Here is a 27,795-nt window from a genome sequence, read left to right on the forward strand (position 1 = left end):
CATTTGTGGGCTGGATTACTCACTGAAGCCTTTTTACAACAGACCTTTACCCTCCACAGACCTATTCGTAGAGAAGGAATGTTGTCATTGAAATGAAGCATTAACTCTGTACAAAATTGTGTTAGAAAGGTTTAGTTTTGCATCAACATTTTCCAAGCTCTCCCGGCACTTTGTTAAAATGTGATAGTGCAGGGCATAGAGTTTACCTTAGACCTTCTAAACTACCCTTTAATCTGCTCTCTGGTATCAGTAGAGAGCTTGCTGTTTGTAAAACCAAGTAACATACCAGGTCTAGTTTTTTAAGTTCTTCTATGCAGCTCTCTGCTGAGGGGTCACTAGGGGGCTGTTGTTACAGTGTAGCGTGAGATAGCATCACTGTTTGATCAAACAGCACCATGCAGAATGTATGGAAAGCGGAAATATAGTTGTTGAGGGCCTACTTCTTTGGTTAATGTTTCAACAGAGATTGTCTATTCTAGTCAGAGGAATCATTAGAGAGGGTGGTGTGAATGGACTGAACTAAACACCCTATTCACTCAGACAAAATATCTTAATGGAGGGATGACTTTGTCAGTAAAGCCTACCACAACCAGTCCTCACTATGCGGAGATCTCTGAACAGACAGTATTTGTTGTCATAAAAAAGGAGCATTTAGCCTGTATACATTTATAAGAAAATTAGTCGCTCTCTCCTGAAACTGAGCCATACGAATCTGAGGATTGTTAAGGTGTGATAATAGAAGGCCTAGTGTTTGTTTGTATTCCACTACATATATTCTTTATCCTCTTGAGAAGTGTAAGTAGTCAGATAGGTATTTGTGAACTGAAGCAAACACACTCTTTAGTATGAGAAAACATCTGTTGAGACACATGCCTCTATCACTAAAGCGCTTCACAATCACTGTTTAACCTGTACAGCGCTGGCAGGAGAGCTTGTGTACTGTTATAAATGTAAACCAATCACTCTAGATGGGCCTGCGTAAAAAGAAGTTACTACTTCGTGGAACAATACCACAAGCAAAAGCTACCCTGCTTAAATCAGGTAGGAGAGGACATAGACTTTCTCTAAAACGTTCTGCTCTAGCCTTTTTCTCTTTTCAGAGAAATTAGTATTGATCTTGCTGTCTGTAAACCCATTCATACACAAAGTTATCTCAGAGGAGATTCCTTTGAGTAGGGGTGAATCACTCACTAAACCCTTTTACACCCAACCTATAACTTCTGACACACCTATTAGTGGAGAGGGAATGTTCTCACAGAAGTGTGCCACTCATGCTGTATACAAATGTATTACTAACCTGTCATCTTAAATCAAACTGAATTATCCCTCATCTTTCCGTTGGTAATCTGTAGCATGCAGAATGTAGAGTATGCTGAAATGTAGTAACACAGACTCTAGGTTTTCTCCTAATCCCTCTACATACAGTGTTATATTAGCAATACGTCTATAAAAATCAGAAATAGATAAACAGAATGATGGTATCAGAAAAAAAAATCAAGTAAGAGAATCAAGTCTTTAAAAAAAAATTAACATCATGTAAACTTTCTTCTACAGGTGTGAGTAGAATGCAACATGAGTTTACAGCTAATGAAAAATCCTAATATTCTTCGAAAAAGAAAATGCCACAAAATAAGAGGCCAAGCTAACAGATTTAAGAACAAGAATTTCAATTAACTTCTTTAGAAATTCTTTCCTAGAAGAGTAGTATGTAATTTTATAAGAGGCATGAAAGCAGTAAAAAGCAGAAGAGGTTTGAAAAAAACTGAAAAATACTGTTGAGTGTCTTTTTGACAAGGTTTTTGCATTATAAAAATCTATTCATTGTCATTTTGAAGATAATTATATGTTTAGGTAAACTGAATAATTCACTGAAGAAAAAAATGCATCAGAAGGTTCAAGTGAGCAATAAACTTCTGCAGTATTTTCCAGGGAGAGAGGAACCCCACCTCCAGTACTGAGGCATTTTTAATGAGGAGTGTTACTAACACGAAACACAGTGTTTGCAAATGACATTGTTGTGGATATGAAGTCAATGAAGATACACCAAAAAACACAGTTGATGGACAGAATGTAGAACTATGTCATACATTCACCCCAGTACAAGGATCTGGGCCTAAATCCATCGTTTTTTTTGCACTCCACACCATCCTGGGTTAGACACTGGCTATATGCAAATCAGCTCTGACCCTGTGCAGGGTATGCTCAGACGTGAGTCCCTTGCTCACTTTGCCACTGGATTCAAGCAAGCTGGGCTGAAGACGGCTGGAATGCCAGAATCCGGTCCTCGGAAGCTTGTTTCCGGTCCAGGGAAGACATGGCTTGGCAGTTCGGGCTGGACTGTTCCCATGAGGCACAGGGTCAGACTGATTTGCATATAGCCATGTCTGAACTGGGGTGGCAGAGTGGGCTAAAGAACGGTGATGGATTAAACCCAGATCTTTTGTACCGCTAATGAAGATACACCGACTGAAAAATAAAAATGAGTGCCTTGAAATTTAAAAGTAACTGATGAAGTATTAGGTCATCGTCCTCAGTTTTTGAGAGGAAATGGGCTCCAAAAGCTAATCGACAAATTTAATGTTTTTATTAAAGGCAGAATGCTTAAAATTAATAAAGGTAAGACTATGACTATGACCTGCGGGAAGAAATTAAAGAAAAGTAAGTCATTCTTCCTTGATGGGGATAAACTTGAGTCTGTGCAACATTTTTGTTACCTAGGCATTACTTTCTCAGGGGATGGGAGATGGGCAAATGAGCAATCCTGTATAGGCATGAAGATGATTAGAAATACAAACTGCATCTTCAGATTCTCTTCCAAACTAGGGGGGCGTAGAATAAGGGAGATGATTTCTATTTATAATTCAAGGTGCATGTCCTCTGCCCTTTACGGTGCAGGGATATGGGGATATAATTCATAGATCGCCCTCTCCATTCAGCAGGAAGAAAACAAGTACCTTAAACGCTTACTATGTCTTCCTGCCTCAGCCTCCAACGAAATCATTCATAGGGAGCTGGGCATACATCATGCCACAGACCTGATTGCACTACGCCCCCTCTCCCTCTGGCGATCCATCTGGGCCAAAGATGAAACCAAGTTTACCCAGGAATTAATTTTGGACTGTATTAAACTGGATCAGCACTTAAAAATCCCCTGGCTAAAACACATTTATCACTGGTATAATTCCCTTTTTGGTCAAGATATTTTTAAAGACACCCCAACAGAATCAGTTTTAACGAAGCGTGACCTTAAATCCACTTATATGGATCATGCAGAAAGGATTAGAATGCAGAGGTATGCTACACAAAGTACTTTTAAATTGTACCTGGAATATAACCTAAATACAAGATCCCCATCATACCTTACTTTCGTCAGTATTAATTCCCATCGTTTTGTTCTTGCACGCCTGAGGCTGGGCATAGTCCACCACTTGGTGGCCTTCCCCACTGTAAAGAAGCCGGGATCTTGCCCGTGCCCATGCGATGGGAAATCGAAACAGAGTATCTGCCACTTTTTACTACTTTGCAACTTTTATACTGGTTTTAGAAAGTTTTATCTAAAGCAACTATTTTTAGAATACAGTACGTGTGATATAAGAGCTGCAATGCAACTGTTGTTTGACCTGTCGTCCCCTAATATATGTTACCGTGTAGCCACCTATGTCCTTAAATGTATCGGGCACAGGAAATCAATTATTATATGATCTCCGTTGGTAACGATATCTATTGACCAACTGTGAGCTATCGCCAAACCTTTGCATTTCTCTTATACCTGATCTTTTGGTATTATTATGTTTTTAGATCCCATATCGCTTGTTCCCTTGGCTATGTACCCCTCTGGACCTACCTTTTAAAAACTTTTTGTATATAATTGTTGCCAAATACGTAAGAGATTTTATAGACATTGCACTCTAGTTATCCTTGCATATTTTGCACACACTATTGCACTTTATGCCCAGTTCAGGCCTTTCTTTTGTTGCTGCTAAAATACGTAAGAGACGTTATAGACATTGCACTCTAGTTATCCTTGCATATTTTGCACACACTATTGCACTTTATGCCCAGTTTAGGCCTCTCCCCGACTGATACTACCTCATTTGGCAAATTTTGCACTAGTTTTAAAAATTGCTGCTAATACAACGTTCTTTTTGTACTTTGCACATACTATGTCACTTTAGGCCTAGCATAGGTCTCATATTTTGTACCATCTATTTGTATGCTGTATCAAAAGCTAAACGACCGCTATATACAAGCGATTATTTTTAACATGATATGTCTTTGCACTAATTGCTAAATTGCTGCTAAAATGCTATGTCCAATCTTTGCTTATTTTGCACACATTACCGCACTTTATGTCCTGTATAGGCCTCTTGTCTAGTACTATCCCACTTGGCATGCCCCGCACCAAATGTTTATATTGACGCTATACCTAGTGATTACTTTCTTCTTCAGGTTTTATCTTGATTGGCTGTGCTAATGTATTAATGTAATTTGTTTTAGCATGTTTCATCATTCTTTAATCCTTTTCAAAAGTGACTTCAATTGTATCTATGAATGTTGCTATATGGTTGTACTTGTACAAACCGAATAAAGCATTTTGAATGTGAATGTGAGAGGAAATATAGAAGTGTATGCAACAAATATACATGTAAATGCTGCAAGCAAGAAAGTTAGTGGTTCAGTGTACTGTTCTTATCAGAATTAATTATGGTAATGCACTCCTACTGGATGCACCAGACTATCTAATTCAAAGATTATCTAGAGTGCAATCATCAGCAGCAAAACTTGCACTAGACAAACCCAGATATGGCTCTTCATCAGGCTCACTTATAGAGTCACACTGTCTATCAGTTTGATATTGATTTCGTTTTGTTTAATGAAGAGCTCAAATGCCAACAGTGTCTTGGTGCCAATGAATACTGACTCAAAAGAGAATGAGCGTGAAACTCAGATTTACTGCTTACATCTATTCACACCGGACAAGAGCATAACCAGTTTTTTTTCCAAATAGTTTTGATTGGGTTTGGCAAGAAAGTACAAAGGAACAAACCAAATGAAAATAGCGCATTTGACAGTACAGGTCGAAGGTTGTTGTTGGTTGTTGTTTGGTTGTTGCTTCTTAGAAAAGATATATATTGGTAAGGGATCACTGACATAATATCGATGACACAAATATAGACGTACCAAACTATCGAGTAAAAAATATAGAATGCAAAAATCTCGAATCCCTATCTCCAAACAGGTAAGTACAAAAATATCGAATCAAAAATATTGTTGTAAAAAATAGTTAGTCAAAATATTGAATTTTTTTTAATGTCTTAAAAGTAATTGAAAATTAATGAAATAATAAATATAATTATTTTTTACATACTTAAAATACTTAAATAACCTTAAAAATAATAAATAATTAATGTAAGTAAAAAAATTTGTTTACATATATATGTATGAACATAATATTAATACAAAATATACAATATGTTTTCCGTAGGATAGCGGGAGGGTTAGATTTACTATTACCACTCCAGTGAGTGCAACAGTAGAGAATGCGTTGGATAGCGAGAGGGTAAAAATTACTATTCCCACTCCAGGGAGTGCAACAGTAGGGAAAGCCTTGGATAGCGTAGGCGTAAAATTTACTATTCCCACTCCAGTGAGTGCAACAGTAGGGAAAGCGTTCGATAGCAAAGGGGTAAAAATTACTATTCCCACTCCAGAGAGTGCAACAGTAGGGAAAGCGTTGGATAGCGTAGGGGTAAAAATTACTATTCCCACTCCAGTGAGTGCAACAGTAGGGAAAGCGTTGGATAGCGTAGGGGTAAAAATTACTATTCCCACTCCAGTGAGTGCAATAGTAGGGAAAGCGTTGGATAGCGTAGGGGTAAAAATTACTATTCCCACTCCAGTGAGTGTACCAGTAGGGAAAGGGTTGGATAGCGTAGAGGTAAAAATTACTATTCCCACTAAAGTGAGTGCAACAGTAGGGAAAGCGTTGGATAGCGGGAGGGTAAAAATTACTATTCCCACTCCAGTGAGTGTACCAGTAGGGAAAGCGTTGGATAGCTTAGGGGTAAAAATTACTATTCCCACTCCAGTGAGTGCAACAGTAAGGAAAGCGTTGGATAGCGTAGAGGTAAAAATTACTATTCCCACTAAAGTGAGTGCAACAGTAGGGAAAGTGTTGGATAGCGGGAGGGTAAAAATTACTATTCCCACTCCAGAGAGTGCAACAGTAGGAAAAGTAAACACTTCATATATGAATAAAAATAAATTAAATATTAATACCAATTACAAATTAATTGAAAGTAATTACCAATTTAATATAATATAATAATTAATCAATTAAAAATAAAAATAAAAAAATAATTATCTATTAATACAAATTATTTACTAATTAACAAATAATAAATTAACAATTAAAAAATAATTACAAATTAATAAAAAATACCAATAAATATATATATATATTTTTTAATAATTACAATTAAATTAGTTCCCACCCTATTCCCCTATAAACCCACAACCCGCAACAGAAAATAAATTAATAAAATTAACATAATTATCAATTAATAAAAATTAATTACAATTATATTTTAATTAATCACCAATTAAAAATTAATTAACAATTAATTCAAAATAAATACCAATAAATAAATTAACATATTTAATTAATTATAATTAAATTACTTCCCACCCTATTCCCCAATAAACCCACAACCTGGATCAGAATTATATTATGCAAAAATTAAATACCATAAAATTATTAATTAAAATAAATTATAAACTGGCGTTTTTCCTCCGACAAGCCCCCTCGATTTTCCTATCTATCGAAAAAAGGCATCTCACTAATTGACTACACCTTTGTCAGCCTCTCATTGCTCCATCAAATAGCAGGTTATTGTCTTGGAAACAGAACGGAAAGTGACCACTGTCCCCAAGAAATTATGCTGAGGACCGGTCTCATGCAACACGAAGAAGAAAGGGTTTTGCCATCCGAGAGTATTACAATCAACCTCAAACGAATTAAATGCACCTTCAAGAATCTTCAACTAGTATCAACAGAGGCCAAACTAATAATTGAGCGCCTAAGCAGGAGCCCAGAAAACATAATCACCAACTGGTCAATATTTGCAACCAAACTCATTGACAGATTTGCTAAACCAATAACGCTCACAATCCAAACCGGACAAAAACATACATCCTGCTCGAATCCAGAGATACAATCAGCAACAAGAACCATGAATTGGGCATGGCGGGCCTTAAAAGCTGACCCAAATGATCCCATCAAATTAACAAAATTGAGAGAGGCCCGAAGCCATCATAAGAAAGCGAAACGTGAGCTACGAATATGCCAATGGAACTCTTTCTGGTCCAAATTGCAGCATGACATTAAAACACACAATTCTGCCAGGTTTTGGCGCACAATAAATAGCGTATCTGGGCGCGCATCTAAAGTTGCCTCCTCAAGCATACTCGAGACAGAGTGGGTCGACTTTCTCTATTCTCACTTTAACGATCAGGAAGCAATTACCCACCTAAGTCCCCCCTCCTCGGCCAAAGCAACACAAAAAGAGAGCGTCCGGACATCACTTCCAAACACTGTACACTCTCCAACAAAGGAATGTCCCCATGCAGGTCATAAAACGGCACTTACAAAAGAGCAAGTACCGACTAAAGGCAGGGTCAATTCCATAACAGTTCAGACGGCCGAAATAGAAAAAATTATAAAAAAAAGTGACGGAAGGATGGTGCTCCTGGCCCAGGCGGAATTCCTCAAGCTCTATTCAAGGATGACACAACCTTTTGGGCTGCGAACCTAAGCACCCTTTTTAATTCAAGCCTGCAAAATAACACCATACCGCCCTCCTGGCGTGGATCAATCCTCACACCGATCTTTAAAGGAGGGGATAAAAAATCCCCAGGGAACTACCGCCTCATCGCACTCATTGACATTGAAGCAAAGTACTTTGCGGGAGTGTTGCTTAACGCACTTAGGGCATGGGCGGATGACAACTCGATAATTCCTCCGAACCGAACAGGCTTCAGAAAAAACACTGGGACCTCTGTCAATCTTATGACCCTCTCTTGCTTGATTGACCAAGCGAAGTCCTGTTCTTGTCCACTTTATATGGGATTCATTGACTCCCAAGCGGCCTTCAACAACGTCAACAGAAGCAAACTTTGGCAGAAGTTGTCTAGACTTAACATTCCAGCGGACCTCCAAAGAGCCATACAACTTCTGCACCAGGACACATGGGTCAAGATAAAGATTGGGGATGGCTCAAGACTATCCCGCCCGATTAAGACGAAGAGAGGCCTCAAACAGGGCTGCGTCGTGGCCCCAACACTTTTTAATCTATTTGTAGCCGACCTGCCTGAAGTCCTTAATAAGGTCAATTCCCACGCTCCCAAACTATCTGGTCTTTTGCTAACAAATCTACTCTACGCTGACGACGTGGTCCTGCTATCTAAAACAAAGATCGGAATGCAAAGGCTTCTGGATGCTATCTTGGAATACTCAAACAATAACGAACTTCAAATTAACAACAGGAAGACGAAAATCCTAGCAATCCATCCAAGGAAAGCTAAGAAACAGTGCTGGACCTTGAATAATGAAACCATCATTGAATCAAACAGCCAGAGGTACCTCGGAGTCACTTTTAACAATAATGAAAAATATAAATCCCACCTTGAAGAACAAAAAAGGAAGGGTGCGGCACTTGCGTTTGCAATTGGATTAATTCAAAAGAAGATGCAAGGTCCAACTCTTGCACCTACACTACAGGCCGCTCAGGCAAAAATCATTCCCACCCTAACCTATGGTAGTGAAGCTCTAAAAGGATTGGACAGTTGCCAACTGGACACAATCATTTCTAAGATCTACAGATCAGTGTTTAAATTACCGACCCACACATCACCAGCACAAATTAGGTTGGAATTAGGCATCTGTAAGCAATCTTTGGCTAGAGCAATGTACTTTCTAGTGAGCTTTCACAAATTGAGACCATCAGAGGAGGAAAGTCTTGGGCACCACCTGTGGGCCAGTATTGACAACAACTCATGGCGAGTAGGTCATGACTACTGGTCAAAAGGTCTAACAACCCTATGCCTAAATGACCTCTGGAACTTGCACGCTAGTCAAACGGAATTCAAAAGGCTAGCGAAAATCAGCACTAAACATCTATCAATTTTGGAAGATAAAGCTACACTAGCAAAAAGAAGTCATGGGTGGATGACCCTTCGATCCTATGCCCTGCTAACCCCACAGCCGTACCTTACCATATCTCTCAGTGTACAAACCAAATTAAGTTTCTTAAAGTTGAGACTGGGAGTTATCAACCTGCTATCTCATTGGCCAAAATGGAAAAGAGAGCTAGGACGCGACCTATGCCGACTGTGTGGGAATTACAAAGAAGACATTACACATATTGTCTGCTTGTGCCCAAAACTGCTGACTGAGAGACGGGGCCTGCTCAAGCCTCATTGGAACATAAAAATGATCAGAAGCTGTAGAGCAGCAGTCCTGGCCTGCTTCGACCCTAGGAACACTAAATAAAACTGTGCCCTAATAAAATTCATGGAGCGTGCTGCTTAAAAACTCAGTGACGCGTCGACAGCATGCGACTCCCCATTAGCATAATGTTTGATAAGCTTTACCTGCTACTGCTACCCCTACTGGTTTTATGATGTTATTGCTACCCTTACTGGTTTTTAAGAATTATGACATTTTAAATGAAATCTGGATACCTTTTTTTTTTTTAAAAAGTTTTGTTTTTGCAATGGTTTTTTAAATCACGCAATAAATAAATTTACTCATTGTTGACACTAAATTAAAAAAAATTATAAAATAAATATACACTTTTCACACATATACTAACATAAAAAACACTTTAAAAAATTAAAAATTATTAAAAAATCGATATTAACTTAGTTACCTCAAATTCGATATTTTTGTTGTCTATATTCTGTCCATTCGATATTTTTGTTGTCTATATTCTGTCCATTCGATATTTTGTCCATTCTATATTTTGAATTCGATATTACTGCTATTCTATTTGATATATTGTTGTTGTCTATATTCTGTCCATTTGATATTGTGTCCATTCTATATTTTTAATTCGATATTAATGCAATTCTATATTTTTAACATGTGGTATTCTTGAGATCAATGTTAGGTTATAAATTGGATACAAGAGATAGCCTAGCCCCGATTTTGATCTCTGTCATTTCTTTTCTTGCTTCCATATTCTTTTCTGTATTATTTTTATTTGTGTCTAACTCTCTATTGCTCGTCTGTATTACCTGAGAACAACCAGGTTTTAAGATGTTTCCTGAAGTCAACAAAGTTCGATGCACCTTTCGGGTGTTCAGATAAAATGTTCCACAGTCATGTTGTGGAGAGAATAAAGCTCCTACCTCCCCAATTCTTTTTTCCGATTCTCTAAACCAATTTGTGTGGTCTATAAGGCTCTAAATGGAACAGGACCCTTTCTGCTACAAATAAAATGTATGCCCTGTAGGCCAAAGAGGAACTTATAGTCCTCCTCTGCCAACCAGGCACTTGTCTTGAAATTCAGGAAAGTGAGATCTGATAGCAGGAACTTTGAGGTGAGAGCAGCTCAACTGTGGAATGAGCTCCCAACTGCCCTCAAAGCTAGCGCAAACCTCAATTTCTTTAACAAAGTTCTAAAAACCTGACTGCTCCCAAAATAGTATTTTGTTTTATATCTAGTACTGGTCAGGGAAGATGATGCCCGAGTAAGGAGATGTAGGTCTTGTTTTGTTGCTGACCAGGCAAAGTTGACATAGCGCCAGGATACCTGTGAGATAAATGTTGCGCTCTATAAACGTCTATTATTATTATAAGTCCACAGTCTATTAAAAAACTTAGGGGCATATTAGCAGGAACCTCGTTAAAATTATCACCGTTTTAGCGGCAGGAAACTGCCGCTAAAACTGCGATAATGGGCTTGCTAATATGCGTTATAGAATTCCAATAGAAGCCCGGGTTAGATGTGCAGGACATCTAACCTGGGCATCTATTGGAATTATGGATTGTCAACGTGGTACCAATGAATACTGGTTCCGTAATCATGGTGGGCTGAAATGTATGTTACGCAATTTATGTGTTCCTACCTGGTTTGTTACTTTGAATTGTGCAGAGTATGCTTGGGATGATCTTCATGACTTCCCCAGGCAAGCCAATACAAACATTCTAGGGATTAATTTCAAGTCTGCAGGTGAATTGTGTTCTTTTGATCCAGCAAATGTTTGTAGATACTTTAAGCACATATTTAAATCCATGCTTCATTTTATCTGCAACAAAAATATTCCACCACTAGGTGAGGTTGTGGACTTCTTCTGGAGATAAGAATGGCAAGCTAGAGGAGCACTTCATATACAGATGTTATTGTGGGTAAAATATGCACCAGTTCGGTCAAGACACTGATGACTCAGTGTTGTCATTTATTGAGCAATATGTAACTTGTGACTGTCCCGAAGAGTCTCAGAATAGAATTAGAAAGCAACAAGTCTTGCAATTCCAGACACATAAATGTGCCAAATATTGTTGACAGAGACACAGCGCAAGATGGAAATACTACACTAACGGCTACATGTATAAAGCTATTTAGCATTCATAAATGGGCCGATTCTCAGAATCGGTCTGTTTGCGAATGCTAAAATGCCTTTTTACATGTATCAAAACTCTTATGGTGATTCGGAAAACAGTCACATTTTACCACCTACTTCAAGTAGGTGGTAACCCATTCGCAAATGTGAATGTATGTTACAACATTTTTTAAGAGAAGACAGAGGTCCCACGGACCACTGCCTACTCTTAAAAAATGAAAAGAAAACTTTTCATTTTTGTTTTTGAAACGCATCCCGTTTTCATCTAAGGAAAACGGGCTCCATTTATAAAAAAAAAAAAAAGATTGCTTTATTTAAAAGCAATCATGGACATGGTGGGCTGCTGACCCCAGTATTACCATATGAGATAGAAGGAGGCCCTACTAAAATGTTGTTTTTTTGCTAATTTTGTCTGTGTCCATATGGCATAAAAAATATGTCGGGTCAGCTTCAGCTAGTGATGTATAATTTTGGGACTCTGCTCTAGGGCCCTTGGTATTTTGAAATCTAGGCAGTAGCTTTCCTTACTTGGTTTGTTCTATTTAATTCCCCTGTGCTACTTGCCTAGTATTAGTTCTCAGGGGTCCCCCTTTTGATTGGTCAGGTCAAAGATCAACCAGTTTTAAAAAAACGTGTGCATGAAAATACAAGAAAGTCATTAGTCAGTATTGGAAATGTTAGAATCTGGTTACATTTCTAGTACGCTGAGTTAACAGAAAATATGATGGGACAGGCAGCAGATGTAGAGTATGGAAATATATTAAAACACATCATATAAAGTATAATTAGCAAATAAGCTAAAAAAGTCATTGCTTCTCACATGGTTACATCTATATCCCCACAAGAGAAGTTACTAGTTTCTATAATGCAACATATTATAAAGAGTCAGAAACAGATTGTTTGCTTAATGCCAATACTTGACTAGTGCGCACAATTTAACTGAGAAATGCTTCATTCGGAGAATGAGGAAATATTGATTCTTAAAGGTAAAGACAAAATGAAAAATCAAGGTTTAAACCTGCCACTATGTCAATCAGTGGTAAAGAAACTAGAATCACTAGTGAAAACAGTATCAAATACTGCTGGTTTAGAGAAGACTCTAAACCTCTGTAAAAAAATGCAGAATTATTTTGCAACAAAATCTGAACACCAAAGAGAGATTAGTGAATGGTACAATGGGAAATGTGATAGTGTTATAGACTTCATTACAAATCCCAACAGAACAGAGAATGAATATATTCTCAATACATTTGATCACATTGAGGAAGGAAAAAATAGGAAGGTGCACTGCCAGATTTCTCCTGGCAAAAGATCTGTATGTAAATAGACAACAGTTTCCTTTGTGTTTGAACTATGCTATCACCATTCACAAATCTCAAAGAATTAGGTGTGGAGGCAGCTATGATAAATTTAGACAACACAATCTTTAAAGAAGGAATGCCTTATGTGTCTTTTCCATGACTGAAGTCATTGTCAGGCTTGTACTGTCTTGATTTTGATAAAGGCAGAGTAAATGATTACTCGGCATGTGTGATAGAGTATAAATGCTTGCAAGGGATCTATGCCGCTCATCTGAGCTTATATCCCATTGTTGAGAAGCATCCAATTTATAGTAAGCGAAAAAGTTCTGAGATTGTAGATTTTTCAAAAGGTTCAAAACAAAGTGAAGAATCTACAAACACTCAAAAAAGCTGATAACTAATGAAGTCAGGATTGTCACAGGTTTGTCATTTTGTAACACTTATGGAGTTTTGTGTTACTGTAATGTAGTAGTTAATGTTACATTCTACATTGATCAACACAAATAGAAATCTTTATGTCAAGTTTTCACAACACTTTTTAATTTAGTACATACTAACAAACATGTGTAATTTTACTGCAATCATATATGATTTAGATGACCACTGTAATTGTGGTACACAGTTCACTTTGAATGTGCAACAAGATGCACAGGAGTTGTTAATAGTAATGCTAAATGAATTGGAAAATGAGGAAATTTCAATAAATGATTTCTTTCCAACAAACTGTTTATGGAACCATAAATGAGTGACTTGTCGCTATTCAGGCAGAACAGATGTTCAATCATAGACATTTGTGTACCTTACAGTAACAGATTGCAAGTCAGTATCATTTGAAAAACATCAGTGAAAGCTGTACAGAACAACTCACATACAGACTGCAGATCACAACTGTTGTCTACATTGGTTGTAAGACACAGATGAAAATATCTCATTCTCATGCTACAAAGATGCAGAGCTGATGTTAGCAAAATGAATAGTGATATCTTCCACTTTAAAGCTGGTCAAATATCAATTCATAAGAAAAATACACTACTGTGGGTATCGTTTCCATCATGGACACTTAATCAACTATGTCACTACACAGTCTACCCTAAACATTAATCTAGCTGGACTGAATGTGATGATGTTTCTCTTATAGTAAAGCAGAAGTCATCCAGGAAACTTCAAAGTTCTTATATTATATTTCTACAACCATAGTTCTAGAAGAAACAATATTTGTAAACATGTATGTAGATCTAAATGGGTACAAAAACATTACAGCTCTTTTTTATTGGTGTTGTGTGGCCTACTATGTATACCAACTATATAATTATTGATTGTTTCTAAAAATAATACATTTTTTAAAGAAATAAAAGAGCATCAATATGTGCAGAGTGCCAATGATGTTCTCAGGCACAAAAAATAAGTGGGTTTTTGTATAAATCTAAGTGATTTGTTTTCCCCACAATTATATAATATATTGCATTTAATTAAACACACTGTTAGTATTATGGTGTATATAAATGTTACATACTACATCAGGACATAAGCAGCGAAAATGCAAATTCTATTATAAAAAGTACAATATTGTGAGAGGCTCGCAAGAGCAAATTAGGAAGAACTGCCCCTCGGTCAGCATGCAAGGGATTTCCTCCCTGGCTTTCACAAGCACGCACAAACTCTCAAAAGAGGGTTGCGAGAGCAACCAGTTATGATGGGCTTCTCTGGCTCTCAAGGGAGTCTCGTGAGTGATTTTAAGACAAAAAAAATAAAAAGGAAACAGTACAAAACAACATACATGATAAAAGTAGAGGAAAGCTCTCCAAAGACCTGTTTTAGGTAACTATTTAGAGGCTCTCATGAGAGAAATAGCACTTAAAAATAAACTGATGGTATCATGTATCCATATGAGAGTTACAAGAAATCAGCAAACATGCATTCACTACTGAAATATTGAATATTTATCAGTTTAATACTCACACAGGTTTTACAAATTATAAACCATACTTTGTTATATTACAAACCCCCCCATTATTTTTACAAAATGTCTTACCACTATATATATATATATATATATTACAATATCATTATACCATACATCGAGACACATTAATAAATATTTACTTTCAAAAACCATAGAAATTCAATGAAAAAAAGAAAGGTTAATGTAACGTAGTTAGATGAATTTCTCAGTGACAACATTAACGTTCTGAACAAATCAAAATATAAATTCAGCAGCTGTAATTAGTAGCACTAACTATAACTTGCGCCCCGCAATGCCCTGCTTATGACCTCACATATGTCATCACTCATGATATGTTTTATGACATCACTGATGACAACTCAAATGACACACTTGCACAATGCAAATTGTGTCTTACTCTGATGATACTCAGCTTCTAATCACTTTATCTGAGGCTGACATTAGCATGCAAGCGAGTTCAGGTCATGCCTTTCATCTGCACCCATATGGATGAATTCCAGTGGCCTTCAATTACATTCTGATAAGACAGATATTGTTATTTTCCGCTGATGCACTTCAACCCGGTCACTCCTTTGAGACCAATAGAACTGGGCCTTTCACGTCACGCCCATCAGCATACAGAAACCATAGGATCAAGGCAGATTCCAATCGAACTTTTGTCTCCCAGTTTATGAATGTATCTGCTTCTTGCGTCATTTTCCTCAAAGCCCTTAAAAGGATCTTTGAGTTCATCCCAACTACTACATGTAAAACAGAGTTCCATGCACCAATAGATTCAGTGCTTGGTTATGGAATCTCTTTATCGATAAGAGCTTCTAAATATCTTCTCCAGCAACTTCATGTCATGTAGAATGATGATGCACAACTGATTTAAACATTCCTAGACACTACTCTATCTCGCCCTATTTGAAAATATCTCAATTGGCTTCCTATTGCCAAAGTACTGTCATTAAAGGCTCTTGTAGGGCAGCGGCCCGAAATATCTCCAGAAGATGTTTCAGTGGTATATACCCTCTCTTGCTCGCAGAGCTACTTGATAAAGGCTCTACACACCCTTCGAAACTGAAGAACATGTTTAGGGAGTCGATCCTTTTCATATAGTGCATCCAAGCTCTGGTGTTCTTTTCCAATGAACATCCACTTTGCTACCTCTGAAAGTACCTTCTACAAACTTCTTAAAACCAGGCTCTTCCATCTTAATTAACAGTTTCTATCTTAGGCCAGCTTTTTAGGCCTTGGTGTTAGCGCCGGGGCCCCCAGTTGGGAAGTTATGTGCTCTAGAAATTTAGTATTCGTTCATTCACTCACTCACTCACTCAGTGAGATTTGGCTAAAAACATCATTGTGTTCCTGAGAAACTGAAAGCGTGGAAAGGGGAGACCACTCGGTCCCCCCGAACGTATGGATGGGTGCCCCGATCCCCCGGGAAACCATTGTGGGCGGGGGGCGTGTCCCGGCTGGTATGCCCAAAGCGGCGTTGCCGGAGCACGCCCCTCCCGCCCAGAAGAGGTTGGCCTAAACACCCTCCCGGAAGTCCGTGCACGGATGGGCGTACCTGAGGCGGGCCCCCGCCCTCCCGCTGATGGATAAATAGCGCGGGAATACAACGAAGCTTCCTCTTGTTCCTCTGCTCTGAAGGCTGCACCACTCGTCGCTCGCGAGCCCTCTAGGGAACAAGCTGCACTTTTTTGGATCTTGTCATCTTTGTTTTTCTCTTTCAGTATCAGGCGTGTGGAAGATCGAGTCACCCTTGCGAGTCAAGTCGGACGGAGTGATCGAAGTCATGCCTGGCAAGAAATCTGGAAAGAGCTCCGAGATGGAGAGAATGCTGCGCACATCAAGTGGCGGTGATGGACCGAAAGTTGGGTAAAGTTGATCAGCTCGGTCGTGGCTTAGCGGCCGTCAGGAAACAGGTGGCGGCCCAGAATGCCCCCTCGGGGCGCCCTAAAAGAGTCATAGGACCGGCCTTGCCGAACGTCGCCCCGGGGGATAAGGGTAAGAAAAAGAAGGGGAGGGCAGGTCCTAGTGAGGTCCCAGTCCCAGGTGTAGCTCCATCGAGTCCCGGCGCGGACATTCCCGTTGCGCCGGCGGCCAGCCCGGTACCAAGCATCGGATGGGGGTTCGCCAATTCCCGTGGTGATCACACCAATGGGGGGATGACCAAATGCCCCCAGAATTAGCACTTCAGTTAGCAGCGGTATTACCATGGCTAAAGAAGGGAGCAGGGGGATCAGCGGCTGCGGGAGACCCGGCTGAAGAAGCCAGATTAATTATTGAGCAGTTGCGGCAGTCAAGGGATGCCGGGACGGCGAATGTACCTTCTATTTCCCCGCAGATGGCGATGGGGGTCACGGCTGACGGTCGGGTGAAGACAACGGACGCAGCCGGGAAGTCGGCTGAAACCGGTAAGAGAGCGTTGCCATTGGTGGGGGAGGGTCCAGTACCCTCAAGGCGGGAAAGTTTATCGCAACATATTCCCATGGTGACAAAAGAAATGGTGTGGGGAGACAAGTATATTAACATGTTTTCGCTGTTGACTGACCATCGTGAGTAAGAATATGCAAAGACCCAGAAAGATCTATGGCACCCCAGCGTATGGCTCGCCAAGATGGCGGAATTCAGGGTCGATGAGACCATGGTGAACTGGGTCAGGGCCTTTTCTATTTTCACGGCAATTATTGGGGAGCGTAAACCAGAAGTGTTGACTGACTTAGCATGTTATCAGAACAGGATCATGAATTTCCATGCGATGTATGGGGGAAATGAATGGAAGGGTTACGATGTTGCCTTTAGAAAAGCAAAGGAGTTTAACGAGGCCTTGACATGGGATTGTTTGGATACAGTGTCATGGCATGCTCAGCTCTTGCCGGGACCGGCGGGTACTTCGGTACCAAGCACGAGTGGCTCTGGGGCATTCCATCAGAAGCCGTCGCAGCCCTTTCGGGCGAGCGCCCGGGGGGATTCCCAGCCCAGGTCTGGCGGGAATGGAGGCAAGCGAGGGGTTTGTTGGGGATTCAACAAAGGAACCTGTACCAGGCCTCAAGGAATGTGTCGGTTCCGGCACGCATGTTCGGGCTGTGGGAATTCCTCACACCCGGAAACCAGTTGCCGATCTAAAACCAATGGCGCGGGAGGAAAGGGGGGATCCAAGCAGGATTGATGCGGTGCCTCTGAAGCAAACATCTTCGCCCGTTGATATCTTGGCTTTGACCCCTTGGCTGAACCGATACCCTGATCATGGGTCCACCGGGACTTTGAGGGATGGCTTTTTTATATGGCTTCAGGATCCCGGCGGGCAATTTTCGGGGGAGCCCCTCCTGTAAGAACCAGCTGTCTATTCAGCACAACCCGGCGGTGGCCACCAGAAATATAGCGAAAGAAGTTAGCTTGGGGCGAGTGGCAGGTTCATTTGGAGGCCCGCCAGTTGCAGAATTTGTGTGTTCTCCTTTAGGAGTGGTTCCGAAGAAAGACCCGGGGGAGTATAGACTCATCCACAACCTATCGGCCCCTAGGGGGGCCTCGTTGAATGAGGCTATTGACCCCGAGGTATGTTCAGTGAGGTATGCATCTTTCGATGACACAGTCGTTCTGTTGAATCGCCTGGGCCCCGGTGCATTGTTAGCAAAATCAGACATTGAATCTGCATTCAGGTTACTCCCGGTACACCCTCAAGTCCAGCGCCTGCTGGGATTCACGTTTCAAGGGAAATTCTACATGGATAAATGCATGCCCATGGGTTGTTCGATTTCATGTGCCTATTTTGAAATGTTTAGCTCCTTTTTGGAATGGGTGTTCACCGAGGCCACAGGGCATAGACAGGTGGTGCACTATTTGGATGATTTCCTTTTCCTGGGCCCAGCGAGCACTCAGGACTGTGCGCAGGCGCTGCAGGACTTCTGCACACTCATGAGGGGTTTTGGGCTCCCATTGGCGCCAGGTAAGATGGTGGGGCCATCTACCTCACTAGAGTTTCTGGGTATTGAACTAGACTCGGAGGAGGGGTGTTTCCGTCTGTCGGTTGAGAAGGTGGCCAAGTTCAGGGCTTCCTTGGTACAATGTCTCCGAAAAGAAAAGGTGACCCTACACCAGTTGCAACAGACAGTGGGTCAGCTTAATTTTGCCTTAAGAGTGATGCTGATGGCTCGCCCTTTCTCGCGCTCCATAGCACAGGCTATGGTGGGCCTTAAAGAAGGACACCACCGCAATAGACTGTCGGCAGAGGTTCGCCAGGACATGCTCATTTGGTTGGCATTTCTGGCGGATTTCAACGGTCGAGTGGTGTGGAACAAACCCCCAGCCTCGTCGGACGAACTGGGATTGTGGACCGACTCGGCGGGGAGCGCGGGATTTGGCGCAATCTTTGGACACCGGTGATCGGCACGAACATGGCCGGCGTGGTGGCACTCAAGCGGCCTAACAGGTAACATTGGATTCTTGGAGCTATTCCCCATTTGGGTGGCTCTGATGGCATGGCCAGAAGACTTTAAGGACCGCTCAGTGGTGTTTTGGTCAGATAACATGACAGTGGTCGAGTGCATTAATCACCAGGCTGCACGCTGCAAATGGATCTTAAGGCTGTTGAAAGAAGTTGTATTGCGATGCATGAGATTGAATGTACATTTCAGGGCAAGGCATGTGCCGGGTGTACTGAACAATGCAGCTGATGCACTCTCTCGTTCACACATGCAGGCTTTCAGGGGTTATCTACCCACCGCGGAACTAGTGGCGGCACCTTTCCCCGAAGCACTATGGCAGATCGGTGCCCCAGACTACAGGACCTCGTGGCAGCCAGTTTAGCGCCCAGGACGAGGAAAGCTTATGAAGGAGCGTTCCATTCATACTGCGCCTTTTTAGGGCCGGTAGGGGGGCATAGCTGGGGGCGGGAAGAGTCCTTGCTCAAATTTCTGGTGGCACTTCATAAGGAAGGCCGGTCGGCGGCAACCGCCAACAGGTATAGGGCTGCCATATCATTCATGGCACAGCTCCACGGGATACGGGACCCGACGAACTCCTTCTTAGTCAGGAAGGCCCTCCACGGCTGGCAGCGCCTGGAGGGTCGCAGACAGGATAAAAGGCACCCGATTGGGTTGGACAGATTGTCCTTACTACTAGCGAAACTGGATGAGACATGCTCCTTGCCCAGTGAAGTAATACTGTTCCGAGCGGCTTTCGCATTGGCATTCTATGGGGCCATGCGGGTAAGTGAACTAGTGGCAAAGAATAAGAAGGATGTGGAGGGAGGTCTATGCAGGGATCACGTCCAAGTAAGGGGCGATTCTCTGCTGATCTCGATAGCCAGGTCAAAAACAGACCAGGAGGCTTTGGGGAGTAGTGTGGTGCTGCAGCGCGCCCGGGGGAACCCCGGTTGTCCAGTACGGTATTTGGAGGCCTAAATGGAACAGAGGTTGACAACATGGGGGGGACCCTGCTTAGACACGAGGATGGCACCCCGTTGACAAGATTTCAATTTCGGAGGGTGCTGGCAATTACGATTGCAGCGGCGGGCTTGAACCCGTCTGATTTTGGGACCCACTCATTCAGAATAGGGGCCGCTACGGAGGCTACGGCTCGGGGTCTGCATGCAGAGGAGGTGAAACAGTTAGGCCGTTGGTCCTCGAATTGTTTCAAGAGGTATGTGCGACTGCACATGTTGTAAAAGACTGATGAAATGCACTCACGCTTGTTGTCTTTTGTTTGGATTACAGTTTCGCAAGTCTGTAACGCGGGGAGGAAATTGGGATCGGCCCAACCCCAGCTGACCAGCGGGAAAGGACCACCGACTGGAGATCAAGTGGTATGGGTCGTGGGCCACTCATACGTGAGGTGTGCCGGGGACATATTCAAGGCAGGTGACGCGATTCACGCATCTGAGGAATATGGGTTCAGAGTGACCTTCCACGGGAAGGGAGGCCTCTGTTTTGACCAATTGCAAAACTTTGTGGAGGAACTCTTAGGGCGGCACAGGTCACCGCCATCTGTAATCATAGTGCATGTGGGAGGCAATGACTTGGTGAGACTGGGAAGACGGGTGTTAGTCGAGCACATATTGTCAGCAGTCAGTTGGTTGGCCAAGAGGCTCCCTGGATGTACGATCGCCTGGTCCCACATGATTCCCAGAAGAATTTGGCGGGGGGGTTTGTCTGTGTCAGCATTGAACCACTCGGTAAAGAGGGTCAACAACAAGATTGAGAAACTGTTTCGCTCCGCTCATCTCCAGAGCATTCCCCATGGGTGTATTCGGGGGGATCACTATTATTTGAATGATGGGGTGCATCTGTCCAGGGCTGGGAATGACTTACTCATAGGAGACTTCGTAGCGTGGCTAGTGGGATTGAAGAGACATGACCTTTAGGAGGTGTGGGGGGGCCGGATAGTGGGTCAACTATCCGGCCTGTGGCGGTAAGGTCATGATCGGTGAGCAGTGATTTCAAGGTCCCTAGGGGGGGTGCCACCCATTATGGATGGGAGCGCCCGGGGGGAGGTGGCCATTGGCCCCTCCCACGGGGGGGCGGCACCCACTATGGATGGGTCGCCCAGGGGGAGAGGGCCATAGGCCCCTCCCAGGGGGAGACGGCTATATGCTCCTCCCACGAATTTCCCGGGGGCCGGATATCCGCTCCGGCGGAAGAGAGTGTGGGGAAGGGGGGGAGTCCACGCTGTCCTTCTTACGGATACCTCGCACAGGAACTCGGACGACCTTAAGATGGCGTCGAGTGAAAGGGGGCCCCCACGACAAGGGAAGTTACAGTTGGCTGCGAGGGTAAAGTCCTCTGCGCATGCGCCCCTCACACCGTGAGGACGGGAATTTGGTAATAGGGATCTGACAACGGTTAAGACCTTGCCGTTGGCCCTTAATGCTAGGTTGTACAAATTCAGAATATTATGCATTTGTAGGATGCTAGACTCGGCTAGGAAACCTTTGTATTAGAGATTTGTTAAGGTTAGCCTAAAAACTTGTCTTCATCAAAATGTAATTGAAGTTGAATTTGTACATGATTCATGAAACGTTTTAATTTAAAGTTTTACATTTTGTTTCATATTTTAATAAATACGACCGAGGGGGGTGAGGCCCCCCCGCCTTCCAAAAGTTCAAACCTGTGTCTGTCTCCTCCCATGGGGAATTGGTGTTGGGAGGGGTGGCGGGCATCCCGGCCCATATAGGAAATGAACATTATATTTTGAAATAATTCCTCAAGCCTCATCAGGGTGGGGAGCAACAGCTAATTTGCCAGTTGACAGTACAAAGTTTGTATCAATATCATGAGTTATTATACATACTAAATTACCAAACATACAGTTCCTTTATAAAAAATGATGCACCATGTAACATTATATGCTATCTTGTCCTTTAGCTAAACTAAACCAAACACACTTGTGTATACTCTAGAAACAACTCTAGAATCAGAATAATCTGTTTGTGTCAGCTTATGAATGAATAACCTGTCATATAATTTTGAGTGATCATTGCATCGGGTCCTAAAGTCAATCATGATTTTCAATGGGGCAGTAGATTAAAAATCCTGATATTGCGCATTCTCGGTAGTAGACAATTATTTGAGTGCTGAAACATGTTGACAAATAAATCATCCCTCCTCTTTGTGCTGGTAGGCATAAAACGCCAATTTAGATTACCCTTACCCATTTTCATTTTAGTATTTTGGTTTACCAGTGAAAATATGATGAAGTATTTGGGAGCATCAAGAAATCCTATTAGGGAATAGCCTTACTATCATCTCCAAAATTGGATATTGAATATATGGCTGATATAGAAACGATCGAACTAAATTAAAACTACACTGCTTGCACCCTGGTGCTAAATGGTAGAATGCTAAAATAAAACTTCACACACTGTGTGCTGTGTGGATCAAGGTTCTACCACCTTTGTGATGAATAGGACACAGCAAGTTTCCCAGGAATTAAACTGGTTAAAGAAATCTGGTGATACAAAGTGCTTGGTGACTGTTGCCACTTGAATGTGTGTTTCATTTGCAGGGAGGATGTGCTACTCTTTGCTTCGCTCTCCATTTACTTTGTTTAAACTAAAGGATATTTATTTTTGTGCACTAAATTGCTCTATAATTTTCTTGCAAAAATAACAGTGGATGGACAGAATGCAGAACAATGTCATACATTCACCCAAGTACAGAGATCTGGACCTAAACCCATCGTTTTTTTGCACTCCACACCACCCCAGTTCAGACATGGCCATAGGCAAATCAGCCTTGACCCTGTGCCTCAAGGGAACAACCCAGCCCGAACTGCCAAGCAATGTCCTTCCTGGACCGGAATCAAGCATCCTAGGACCGGTTTCTGGCTATCAGCCGTCTTCAGCCAGGATAGCTTGACTCCAGTGATGTGGAGAGCATGGGACTCACGTCTGACCATACCCATCCCACTCGGGTGACAAATGCAAAAATAACAGTTGATGGACAGAATGCAGAAAATATCATACATTCACCCCAGTACAGAGATCTGGGCCTAAATCCATCGTTTTTTTGCACTCCACACCACCCCAGTTCAGACATGGCCATATGCAAATCAGCCTTGACCCTGTGCCTCATGGGAACAGTCCAGCCGAACTGCCAAGCCATGTCTTTCCTGGACCGGAATCAAGCATCCTGGGACCGGTTTCTGGCTATCAGCCGTCTTCAGCCAGGATAGCTTGACTCCAGTGGTGTGGAGAGCATGGGACTCACGTCTGAGCATACCCATCCCACTCGTGGTGACAAATGCAAAAATAACAGTTGATGGATGTAACATTCCGTCCATCATCTTGTGTGTTTTGCTGTTCACCCTTTGTGGGAAGGGTATGCCCAGACGTGGGTCCCATGCTCACTATGCCACTGGAGTCAAGCTATCCTGGCTGAAGACGGCTGATAGCCAGAAACCAGTCCTAGGATGCTTGATTCCGGTCCAGGGAAGACATGGCTTGGCAGTTCGGGCTGCACTGTTCCCATGGGGCACAGGGTCAAGACTGATTTGCATATGGTCATGTCTGAACTGGGGTGGCTTGGTGAGCAAAATAACGATGGATTCAACCCAGATCTGTTACTGGGGGTGAATGTTTTGCCATTGTGCAACATTCCGTCCATCATCTTGTGTGTTTTGCTATAATTTTCCAGGGCATACAGAACATGGCCGTTATCAGTAAAGAACATTTGTAAGGGGTGCTGATTCTAAGAGTATGACTCAACACGCATTTCTTTCTTTAGATCTTTCTAGCCAAAGGACTTTTTGGTAAATGAGTTTCTAATAACACAGACTAACAAAAGATAGGACTACAACCTAAATCATATTATTTTTCTCTTTGTATAACAATTTAAAAGTATGCACCTTCACCTTTTTGAGACTACCTACCATTAAACAAGTTAGAAAAACATTAACTTGGCAGCACATTTGTTTGCAACTCCAAAGTACTGTATGCATTATCATACAATATTAAATCTGTACTAAATGTCATGGAACAATTCCCATCAAACTGAGCTTCATTACTTTAGAGAATACTTTTGGAAGTGTCATAACTATATACCTCTTGTATGGTAAGGTTTATTAGTTTCCTGTAGGAAATTCTTCACTAAAGCTCATATAACTATTATATTTGGTTGGTGCCTCGGAAGTCAAGCAGCTTATATTGAACGTTTTTCTCTAGTAACATCTAATTTGAAGGTACTGATATTTAGGCATCCTCAGCTTTCTAATATATATCTCTATGTAGCTGCTTTACCACAGGGGTGTGCAATATGTCCTGGTACACTCGCATTAATTATTAAATTTTTAAAATTAGGTGTATAGCTCGTTTATGTTCTCATTGTTTGAATGAAGGGACCCTGCACAATTTGTTCTCCCTCTAACTATATAGTGTTTGTGATCATTATCACACAACTCATAAATCTAATCTATGTGCAAACTCTTGTTTGGAAATAGAAGGAGAAAATAGAGAGAGTATATTCACAAAATAATTATATAAATTGAGAGGCATATTTATCAAAGAGTTGCGTCGCCTGCTGAGTATGATTCATCAAGTCACACAAGGCCACCTTTTATATCCCTGCATGGCTTGATAAATCTAGAGTAAAGCTACACAATCTCTGCCTTGCGTTACTCTGCCTCAGGGAGGCATTCCACAGGTGGAGCCTAGGTGTTCCCACGCATCCACCCATGGACTTTGGCTCATTTCCAGATTTACCATTAACGGTAGACCTGGGAATGTGTCAAAACGCTGTGCCTCCCCAGGTGAGGCGTAACTAAGAGAAATATCTTTATTTCTCCTCGTTATTTCCTCTTAGTATGTGTGCTGAATTTTGCAGCACACAAAGCATTACGTTCAATCCTTTAAAACAAAAATTACCTTGCACGATGATGTTCTGCAGCCTACATGAAGTTCCTACTGCCTCTTGCTGGTTTCTGGACAAAAACATTGGAGCCAATCCAAGCACTGCTCTCATTCTGCCTAAAATCTTGAACAGCATAAAAGTATTGCTGGTATTGGCAGGAGAAGGCAAACACAACACTCCATTGGACACCTACGGGGTTGTGCCTCTGCTTCTCAACTGCCTTTAAGCTGTTGATTGCAGAAACTTGAACTGTGCATGTCAGTCTGGCCACAGTAAAAACACCGACAATCTGACATGTGCAGTTCAGTTAACAGCTTCAGGTCATCCCACTGAACTACTGTGATGCTGGGAGAGAGAGCTCTGTCATGCCCCTGCCCCTAAACAGGTGAGAGGAAAGTGTGCAAGGGAAAATGTGTGATTATGTGTGATGTAGGTGATGGTCAGGTGTTACGTCCCTACTCCCCTATGGACAAACTGCCACTGGACTTTCAATGGGACTGGGGGATCTGGTGGGTTTATTGAAGTGACTTGCATAGAACATAGACATATGCTATTGTTAGTGATTATATTTTGAATTATGTATCCATTCAAAAACTGAACGCATAAAACTAAATGTATCTGGGTCAGATGAGTACTGCTGGATCAAATAACCAATTATTTTATAGAATTGAAAACTAAAGCAGTTAAGCTAGGTAGAATTCTAGATGCAGTGGTAACCTAACGCCATTATCTATGAAAATACCCTTGCCCCTATTTATCAGGGTTTTGACACGTCCTTGTGCCATGCAAGGAAGCACAAGGGGGATGCAAGACCTAATATTTATCAAGCCACACAGCCTATATGGCTTGATAAATCTAGAGCAAAGCAAGGCAGCACAATTTGCTGTCTTGCATTACTCTGCAGCACGGAGACGTTCCATGGGTGGAGCGTAAGTGTTCCCAAGCATCCACCCATGGATTATGGTGCATTACTAGATTTACGCTTCCTGCACAAAAACAAACCTGCCTACAACCTAGGCACCTTGTAACAAGATGCAAGGTTGTCTGCATTGACGCTAGGCAGCAAAAGGTGTGCTACCGATAGGAAAGGCCAGTATTGCACCGTATATTGGTAAATACAGCGCATTCCTGCCCTTTCACACAGCATAGTAAGGAGGCTTGCTGCATTGCACTGCGTGAAAGATTGATAAATCTGGCCCCCTGTCTTTAATAAATTATATTTTTGCTAATAAAAGTAACAATGGATATTTAAATAGAACTGGATTTTCCCTGAAATCGTCCAAAACACACTAGTGTTCACAGCTCTGCACACATAAAGTTTGGAAATAGCTACCTGTAGCTTCTTCATATTTCAATTTCCACTGAGTTAGTTCAGTTTCCAATTTCCTAATCCGCATTTCCAGAGTTGCTCGTAATCTAAAAATAGAAATATGTGGTGAAAATTTTAAACATTTATTTATTTTTATTTTTTATCTTCAAAAATAATTGTTGCGAAGCAAGTAGCAGTCAACGTAGAAAACAAAAACATATAAATGCAAAACTGAAATTTAACAAACTGTGGATTACTTCATTAGCCAGAGACACATTAGAATAAAAGTATTAAATTGCTCAAATAAAGAGAAAAGGTTAAATAACTCGAAACTATCCTTGTCCGTCTTCAGTTACATTTTCTGCTGTCAACACCAGATAGCAATAGATAATGTAACATGCATTTGTCCATTTATCTGAATAGACCTAATACCTAAGTTAAATGGCTTCTGAATAGTTATATTAGAATAGTTTTTAATGCTTTTGATTGGACATCGCAAATGAATAATAAGCCAATAGCAGTCTGACTTTAGCAATTTGACCAGTCATGAATGGGATCAAGGTATGTATCTGTTTGCCATGTTCCAAGTTAGACAAACAAAGAAATAATAGTATCATAGCAAATCTTGAATATCTTCCTCACAAGGCTCAGTCTGATCCTCTTGGCCCTCACCAACATAGGACATTTTGCTACAGACTCAGAAGGTAACTTTTCACCTGGACTAAGCCGGTCCCTTTATCTGACCTGCGCTCCATTTCAGTCTCCAGAACTTGTGACTTTCCCCTGGTCCAGTGCAACAAAACACGGAGAGTGGCGCTTTGTCCCTCTATGTGCTATTTTCACTAAAAACTTTCTAATAGCATTTCTCCAGTTCTTCTGATTGGGCTTTAGTTTGTCTGCCATCATGCTATCAGATCCCTGTGTTCTTTCAATATCCATCTTGCCAAGGTGCCTGTCATCAAGAAGGCAAAATATGGAGGACGCTCCTTCACATACAATGGAGTTAAATTGTGGAACAGCCTTCCACTCTCTCTTTGCTCAATCAAAAATAAGCTACCTTTTGCAGGAGTAATTAAAAATGTGACTCTTTCGGGACGGGACCCTTTAAGTCTCCCAGCGATTCTGTGCCTCACTTCCAGCGCTGGGATGCCACTGGGTAGCTATGTGCTTTACAAATGCTTCATAGAATAGAACAGTGTTCATTAAAATGTACTCTTTTTTTCTAAATTGGTTGGGATTTGTCTTGTGTTGTGTTTTCACTTC

At 41.6% G+C, this 27,795-nt stretch overlaps 1 protein-coding gene across 1 annotated transcript in view; it reads right to left on the bottom strand.

Annotated features, from left to right (window-relative positions):
* Window positions 1-27,795, bottom strand: part of LOC147723109 (coiled-coil domain-containing protein 102A-like) — a 512,857-nt gene that overhangs the window by 73,739 nt on the left and 411,323 nt on the right. The window contains exon 4 of the mRNA XM_086966925.1: window positions 26,557-26,639. Coding sequence (XP_086823051.1) covers window positions 26,557-26,639 — 83 coding nt within the window. The remainder of the gene's footprint in view (window positions 1-26,556; window positions 26,640-27,795) is intronic.

The sequence above is a fragment of the Lissotriton vulgaris genome, chromosome 4_1 (genome assembly GCF_964263255.1).
Source record: "Lissotriton vulgaris chromosome 4_1, aLisVul1.2, whole genome shotgun sequence".
NCBI lineage: Eukaryota > Metazoa > Chordata > Amphibia > Caudata > Salamandridae > Lissotriton > Lissotriton vulgaris.